The 8,751-nt window shown below is 35.3% G+C and overlaps 1 protein-coding gene across 3 annotated transcripts; it reads right to left on the reverse strand.

The window, feature by feature from the left end:
* Positions 1-4,536: 4,536 nt before the first annotated feature.
* Positions 4,537-8,014, reverse strand: LOC113075039 (galactose-specific lectin nattectin). Of its 3 annotated transcripts, none has more exons than XM_026247752.1 (6): positions 7,997-8,014; positions 6,127-6,220; positions 5,746-5,825; positions 5,524-5,646; positions 5,182-5,290; positions 4,537-4,788 (listed from the first exon to the last, which is right to left on the reverse strand). In XM_026247752.1, the coding sequence occupies exons 2-6, from the start codon at positions 6,182-6,184 to the stop codon at positions 4,721-4,723; spliced, it is 438 nt and encodes a 145-aa protein (XP_026103537.1). In that variant the 5' UTR covers positions 6,185-6,220; positions 7,997-8,014; the 3' UTR covers positions 4,537-4,720. The 3 variants fall into 3 exon arrangements, with proteins under 3 accessions (XP_026103537.1, XP_026103535.1, XP_026103536.1); XM_026247750.1 differs by lacking the exon at positions 7,997-8,014 and adding an exon at positions 6,341-6,383; XM_026247751.1 differs by lacking the exon at positions 7,997-8,014 and adding an exon at positions 6,315-6,359.
* Positions 8,015-8,751: the final 737 nt, after the last annotated feature.

Here is an 8,751-nt window from a genome sequence, read left to right on the forward strand (position 1 = left end):
CGAGAGCCCCAGAGCGGTCGTGCTTCACGCCGGGGTTAACGACACCACGCTGCGGCAGACGGAGACGCTGAAGAGGGACTTCAGCAGCCTGATCGAGACGGTTCGCAGCACGACGCCCGCGGCGACGATTGTCGTGTCAGGACCATTGCCCACGTATCGACGAGGACACGAAAGGTTCAGTAGACTTTTTGCTTTAAATGAATGGTTGTTGTCATGGTGTAAAGAACAGAAACTGCTATTTGTTAATAACTGGAATCTTTTATGGGAACGTCCTAGACTGTTTCGCGCTGATGTATTACACCCCAGCAGAATTGGAGCGGAGCTTCTCTCTGACAACATCTCCAGGACACTTCGCTCCATGTGACTAGTAAGACAATTCTCAAATAACCATTATGATGAGTTTTGTTCCAACCGCTTAAATGCTAAAAGTACTTGCGCTGTAAAATCTATTAAGACCGTGTCTGTTCCCCGAATAGTGAGGTCAAAATATAAATATAAATATAATGTAGGATCTAGAAAAAATCTTATCGTAATTAAACCAGAAAAATGTAAAGTAAATGAACAAAAACAATTTTTAAAGTTTGGGCTCATAAATATTAGATCACTCGCACCAAAAGCAGTTATTGTAAATGAAATGATCACAGATAATAGTTTTGATTTACTCTGCTTGACTGAAACCTGGCTAAAACCAAATGATTATTTTGGTCTAAATGAGTCTAACAGGATACAGGTTTAACTCTTTTGAAATACTTCTGCTAAATGTTACTCTGTCAGACATGCAAAAGAAATCTAATGTATCTCTTGCTCTGGCTACTGTGTATAGACCACCAGGGCCGTATACAGAATTCCTAAAAGAATTTGCAGATTTCCTCTCAGACCTTCTAGTTACAGTTGATAAGGCGCTAATCATGGGAGATTTTAATATTCACATTGATAATGCAAATGATACATTAGGACTTGCGTTTACTGACCTAATAAACTCCTTTGGAGTCAAGCAAAATGTCACCGGGCCCACTCATCGTTTTAATCATACACTAGATTTAATTATATCGCATGGAATCGATCTTACTGCTATAGATATTGTACCTCAAAGTGATGATATTACAGACCATTTCCTTGTATTGTGCATGCTGCGTATAACTGATATTAACTATATGTCGCAGCGATACCGTCTGGGCAGAACTATTGTTCCAGCCACCAAAGAAAGATTCGCAAATAACCTGCCTGATCTATCTCAACTGATAATTGTACCCAAAAATACACACGAATTAGACGAAATTACTGACAACATGGGCACTGTTTTCTCTAATACATTAGAAGCTGTTGCCCCAATCAAATTGAAAAAAGTTAGAGAAAAACGTACTGTACCATGGTATAACAGTAATACTCACTCTCTCAAGAAATTAACTCGTAGTCTTGAACGCAAATGGAGAAAAAACTTAGAAGTTTTTAGAATTGCATGGAAAAACAGTATGTCCAGCTATAGACAGGCTCTAAAAACTGCTAGGGCAGAGCATATACACAAACTCATTGAAAATAACCAAAACAATCCAAGGTTTTTATTTAGCACAGTGGCTAAGTTAACAAATTACCAGATGCCACCTGATTCAAATATTCCACCAACGTTAAATAGTAATGACTTTATGAATTTCTTCACTGATAAAATAGATAACATAAGAAATACAATAGCGAATGTAGATTCTACAACATCTAACACTTCAGTTTCATCCATCGCACCCAAAGATAAACTGCAGTGCTTTACAACCATAGGACAGGAAGAGCTAAATAAACTTATCACTGTATCTAAACCAACAACATGTTTAATAGATCCTGTACCCTCTAAATTACTGAAAGAGCTGTTACCTGTAGCCGAAGAACCGCTTCTCAATATCATAAACTCGTCGTTATCTTTAGGACACGTCCCAAAACCATTCAAGCTGGCGGTTATCAAGCCTCTTATTAAGAAACCAAAACTAGATCCTAGTGTACTGGCAAATTATAGGCCTATTTCAAATCTTCCATTTATGTCTAAAATTTTAGAGAAAGTTGTGTCTGCTCAATTGAGCACCTTCCTGCATAAAAATAATCTGTATGAAGAATTTCAGTCAGGTTTTAGGCCCCACCATAGCACAGAAACTGCACTTGTTAAAATTACAAATGACCTGCTCCTTGCGTCAGACCAAGGCTGCATCTCATTTCTAGTCTTACTTGATCTTAGTGCTGCGTTCGACACCATAGATCATGACATACTCATAGATCGATTACAAAACTATACAGGTATTCAAGGGCAGGCTCTAAGATGGTTTAGATCCTACCTGTCCGATCGCTACCATTTTGTTTACTTAAATGGGGAGTCATCTCATTTATCATCAGTAAAATATGGAGTGCCACAAGGATCCGTCCTAGGTCCCCTTCTATTTTCAATATATATGTTGCCCCTTGGTAATATTATTAGAAATTACGGAATTAGCTTCCACTGTTATGCTGATGATACTCAGCTATATATCCCAACGAGACCAGATGAAACTTCCCAATTATCTAAGCTAACAGAGTGTGTTAAAAATGTAAAAGACACACAATTTTCTCCAATTAAATTCGGATAAGACAGAGATACTAATTATTGGACCAAAAAACACTACACAGAATCTTGTAGATTACAATCTGCAACTAGACGGATGTACTGTTACTTCCTCTACAGTCAGAAATCTGGGTGTTATATTAGACAGCAATTTGTCTTTTGAAAATCATATTTCCAATGTTACAAAAACTGCATTCTTCCATCTTAGAAACATTGCCAAGCTACGAAACATGTTATCTGTTTCTGATGCAGAAAAGCTAGTTCATGCATTCATGACCTCTAGACTGGACTATTGTAATGCACTTCTAGGTGGTTCCCCTGCATCCTCAATAAACAAGCTACAGGTAGTCCAAAATGCAGCAGCTAGAGTCCTTACGAGGTCAAGAAAATATGATCATATTACCCCAATTTTACAGTCTCTGCACTGGCTACCTATTAAGTTCCGTATCAGTTACAAATTATCATTACTTACCTATAAGGCCCTAAATGGTTTAGCTCCAGCGTACCTAACTAGCCTTCTACCACGTTACAACCCATCACGCACCCTAAGGTCACAAAACGCTGGACTTTTGGTCGTTCCTAGGATAGCAAAGTCCACTAAAGGAGGTAGAGCTTTCTCTCATTTGGCTCCCAAACTCTGGAATAGCCTTCCTGATAATGTTCGGGGTTCAGACACACTCTCTCTGTTTAAATCTAGATTAAAAACACATCTCTTTCGCCAAGCATTCGAATAATGTATCTTTTTAATTGTGAGTGTAGTTGCATCTGTTCAAAGGTGCATTTTTATTCATTAGCTTGGGTTAAACTAATTTTACTTTGTTGGATCAGCAGCTATGCTAATGATGTCTGTATTTTGTTTCTATGTTTTACTAGGATTTACACAAGCTCCAGTCTGGATCCAGAACACCTGAGAAGAGATGATGCTGACCCTCAGAGGACCCCAGATGATGCTAACCTTGAATCAACAAACAGAACTAACAATTATTGCTAAATGTGTGACTGAATCATATAATAACTTAATTAATAATATTGATAGTTCATCGTCTAGCTGATTACGTCTTGTATTATTATTTTTATTTTTTCAAAAATCCTGTCAAATGTGCACAAACTACTCGCTACTACTAAATATTGTAGAAACATAATTTTCTGTAAAGTTGCTTTGTAACGATTTATTTTGTAAAAAGCGCTATACAAATAAACTTGAATTGAAAAATTAAATTGAACTGTGATGAGTGGGACGGGGCTGAGAGCTGTGGGAACTGAACGAAGGCAGGTAGAGTAGGTTGAAGAGGAGCGACACCTGCACCACTCACCGGTCTCTAGTCCCATGGATTACAGTGTAAATGTACACTGTATTTTATTAAATGAAATTAGTTAATTTCACTCAACTAAGTTTGTTCCACTTAACAAAAAGTTATAATGAATGAACCCAACAATTGCTTAATCTTAAGCAGAACTCAAATTCAATGTATTACAGCAGATTTGTAGTTCTCAGCATGCATTACTTCTGCTTCTGTGAAGATTAAATGTTGAAATGTTGTTTTCCCACAAATGTATGCATTTTTGCTCAATATTAATGGGAGATATGGTAGTGTTTTTTTTTTATGTCAGTGTAATAATGTTGTAAATAATGCTCATTTCTTACACAGACCAATCATTTCACCTTAATATATTGTCAGGAGCCAAGGGGATTTATTTTCTGATTTTATAAAAAAATAAAATTTCCTCCATGTAGTACCGCCTGCATATGTTGTTGTTATTATTATTATTATTATTATTATTATTATTATTATTATTATTATTATTATTTATCATAATATAGAAAGCAGAAAACACAGTAAAATTAGAAGTCATGGCTGAACATGGCTGGACATGAACTGACTTGATAGTCAGGAGAGACTGAAGCACAAAACACATTATTGACCAGAACATAATGAATTACCCAGAAGAAAAAAAAACTGAATGCTAGTTGTTTTATTGAGCTACAGAAAGAAAGATGTAGAACATTTAGGCAACATGCCACAAAGCAAAACTACAAGTGAACTTATAATCAGTCAATACAGGTACAATGCATTTGCACTGTATTAAACATGTTTTATGCATGCAAGTTCTGATTTAACATGGGCATTTAAGGGAACAGATTCAAATGGCAATGGCACAAACAAATGGTAGCTCTACTGTACACTTTTTGTCATTCCAATTCCCTACACCTGTTGTGAGAAAGAAAAATACAAAAATATTAAACAGGCATCATTAATGCTTATATTTAGAAAGACAGATTAAGAATGCCTAGCCTGTAACGTAAACACTGGAAGTGAGGGGAGAGAATATACTCTCAAAATAAAAGGTACAAAAGCTGTCACCAGGGCGGTACTTTCCAAAGGTACACCTTTGTACCCTATTATTAATATGATGCATATTAGCACTATAAAGGTACACATTAGTACTAGCAACTTTTTAAAGTCCACCACCCCAGTGATAACATTTGTACATTTTTACTGAGAGTGTATAATTTCTTTATTAATTGTTACTGTTTATAGAGGGTTGAACAAATTCCAACACTGAAGACATCAAATGACATTCGAATCATTCAAAACAATTACCTCCATAGTTTGTCTCCATACAATGCTCATCATATTTGTTGTTAGGTTCTCCCGAGTTCCAAGCATGGAAATTCATTTTGGACCCATCACTCCAGAACCACGTCCCCTCCTGTTTACAGAAGAGCACAAGGATCACTGTGTTTAGGACCTCCTGGCATTATGTGCATGTGTAAAATAAAGAAATCAAAAACAAATAATAAAAACTCTATATCTCGCAGATGCTACTTGCACACCCCTGTGTAAATGTAAATGTTCACTTGTAAGCAGTGCTGATTTAAACAGTAAAGTGTAAAGCACAAACAATGAAAGTGACAAAATAAGTAAATAAATAACATAACATACTGAAACCGCATCATAGCCTCCTATCCAGAATGAACTTGAACTTGACACCAATAGCTTTAGGAAGGCTTGCTCCTTGAAACTGTGTACAGAAGCAAGGTTTCCACCACTGTTCAAGCACCTCACCTGAGGAGAATATGAGATAAGGAGAAGGTTAATAAGTCTTTAAGAAATTACAGTAAATACCAGGCTTATTTTCTGTCAGTTCTTGCTGAATATACCTACCTCTGCATCCTTCCAGGACTTTGGATCATTAAATGCCTTGAAGCATCTGTTTCCAAGTCGACTCCACCCAGTTTCACAAGCTGTTACATGGAGATTTGGTTTGTATTATTGTCAGTGTATGTTTTCTTAAATTAATTGCATTATATATCTGTTATATATAAGGTGAGCTCAGGTAAAGTTGACCACTTTGGTAAAACGCGCAAGTTACCTAGAATTTATTTATTTTGTAAACTTTTGTTCATGCTTTCTCAATCCAACATCAAAATTTGTTGGAAATTAGTTGAGGTTTGAAACAAACTAAAATTAACTTTTCATAAAAATTGTTCTATGATAAAACACTGAAGGTATTTATGGATGTTCAGAATGAATGATGTATCTCACCTGAAGCATTCAGAGCAAAGAGTAGACCGAGAGACACATAAACAATCCAGACCGCCATTGTTTCTCACTGAAATCAGCCAGGAATACTGCACACCTGAATAAAAAACATCAGACAAGACACATATTTAAATGAATATTTTTTAAAAAAAATCTAAATATAATTTTAATCCTATTGTAAATATCTTAACTGTTGTATTAATTTAGTGACACTAACAGATAATTTGCTGTGTTCATCTGTTTCAAAGCAGAGGTGTGAGTTTTTATATATGGCAGATGCACGTTTACACATAATTTCAGCTGAATCATTTATCAGTTGATCATCAAGGTTACACAACAACACAACCTATACGCAATCCCATGTTGCAGAACATTGCATAATGAAAGTATTTAAATAAAGCTCAAAATATGAATTATATAAATTTGCTTGCATTAAAAGGGTTATTTTTCAAATAAATTTTGCAAAGTTCTTTGGTCTCCATAATAACCACGGTTATTGTGCACAGGCTACTTAAAAAGTGAGATAATGTAAAAAAAAAAAAAAAAAAAAAATCAATGGTTCAGTGTTCTCTTTCTCCCTTATTTAAGAGTATGATGCTGATGAATAATCAAAGTAAAGATCTTTTTTCTATTACAGATATGAAATAGGAAATAAGTTAAATAAATCCAGTAGGGACTATAATGTCTTTTTTTATTAATTTTTTTATCGCTTAGCTAATATATTTAGTTACAACACACCATTGTCATTCACTTGTCTAATTCATGTAAGAAGAAAAAAAAAAAACTTGTATTAGTATTATTATTTTATTATTCCTCCACTGAACATTTCTAAAAAAAAAAAAATGAATCAAAGTAGAAAACAAAAAAGGTCACAAAACCCAAATAAGCTTCCCACTGATGTATGGTCTTTTAGGATTGCACCATATTTGGCTGAGAAACAACTATTTGAAAATCTGGAATCTGAGGGTACAAACAAATCTAAATACTGAGAAAAATTCCTTTAAAGCTGTCCAAATGAAGTTCCTAGCAATGCATATTACTAATAAAAATGTACGTTTTTATTTATTTACAATAGGAAATTTACAAAATTCCTTCTTGGAACATGATCTTACTTAATATCCTTAATATCCTAATGATTTTTGGCATTAAAGAAAATTTTATAATTTTTACCCGTCCAAGGTATTGTTGACTATTTCTAAAAATAAACCTTTGCTACTTATGACTGGTTTTGTGGTCCAAGGTCACAATTATCTAAAAGTTGATTCCTCATGGTTGGGCTTATTGTATCCTGTTTTATAAATTTCAAATATACAAACAGAGAAATTAACAGAACATATTTCACAGAAAACTACACTCTTAGAAGAGATTGAACCTTTAGAGTTCAAAAAAGAACCTTTAAGTGCAAAAATGAACTTCTAGCTATCAAAAAGGTTCAAAGTTGAACTTAAAGGTTCTATAATGACCCACTGGTTATTTGGCAGTTATTTTTAGAACCTTTGCTGTGGTAAAAGGTTCATGTTAGAACCTAGCATATTTAAGGTTCTTTCATGAACCTTTTCTAAGATGTAATGTAAAGACTAGACAGAGTACAGTTATAACACGATTTGCTTAACTGTTACATTAGTAAATTATTAATTTACACAGTGAGTATAATTTACTCTTATTAATTTACTAATTGTGATGTCAGATGCAGTTGTGGCAAATTTGTTGATACAGTGTGTGTCACCATGTTGTTGTAAATTTTTAGAACACTAATAAAACTAATAAAAAACTAATAAAAAATACAAATAAAAAAACTAAGTTCAGCTGTATGTTCATAAATGAAGCAGAAGCTATTCTGTGCTAAATGGAGAGAGTGAAGTGAAATTCTTACCCCTAAAAATAAACTTTATCTTCATATTTTACAGCCGTACATCCTTTAAAATTTCCCCATGCCACATTCAACCTTCAAATCTCAGAAAGCCTACTAATTCAGCTCAAAACATGACAAGTGACAAAAGCGAATGATTTTAAATTAATCTGGTAGCAAAACACCTTTTTAGACATGCTTATATTATTGATATATAGACAAAAATCCTGGAGCAACAAGTGGGCACAGGAGAGAAAAAGCTGGAAAGGATGGTTGACATCATCTACCACTATGGAGAAGAGCGCTTTGGAGTAAACGCTAGGAGAAGCAACAAAGCAATATCAGCACCAGCCAAATCCAGGAGGCAGCAAGAGATCGAAATTCTGGTCAGAGAGAGAAGGCAGCTGAGAAAGCAGTGGAAGAAGGCCTCTGATGCAGAGAGAGAGGGTCTCATGCTACTCCAGGGGGACATCAAGTGTCGGTTGGCAACCTTGCGAAGAGCAGAGAACCTGAGGAAACTTCGCAAGAAGAAGGAACACACAAGAACACGGTTCTACAAAAACCCCTTCAAGTTCGTTAAAGATCTCTTCGCTAAGGAAAAAAGCGGAATCCTGAAAATTCCCAAGGAGGAACTGGAAGAACATCTGGAAAAGGGCAACCATGACCCAAAAAGGCACGAACAAATAGTTATCCCACATGACATCCCACCTATTCAACCTCCCGAATTCAATCTGGAGACTGGCCCTCCAAAATGGAAGGAGGTAGAGAGTATAGTACGG

Source organism: Carassius auratus, unplaced genomic scaffold (genome assembly GCF_003368295.1).
Source record: "Carassius auratus strain Wakin unplaced genomic scaffold, ASM336829v1 scaf_tig00016310, whole genome shotgun sequence".
NCBI classification, from domain to species: domain Eukaryota; kingdom Metazoa; phylum Chordata; class Actinopteri; order Cypriniformes; family Cyprinidae; genus Carassius; species Carassius auratus.

Excerpts from the sequence above, each read along its gene's own strand:
- LOC113075039 (XM_026247752.1), bottom strand. The coding sequence starts at position 6,184 with ATGGCGGTCTGGATTGTTTATGTGTCTCTCGGTCTACTCTTTGCTCTG. Across the intron at positions 5,826-6,126 it reads CTTTGCTCTGAATGCTTCAG|CTTGTGAAACTGGGTGGAGT; the intron begins GTGAGATACATC and ends TCCATGTAACAG. Across the intron at positions 4,789-5,181 it reads TATGGAGACAAACTATGGAG|GTGTAGGGAATTGGAATGAC; the intron begins GTAATTGTTTTG and ends TTCTCACAACAG.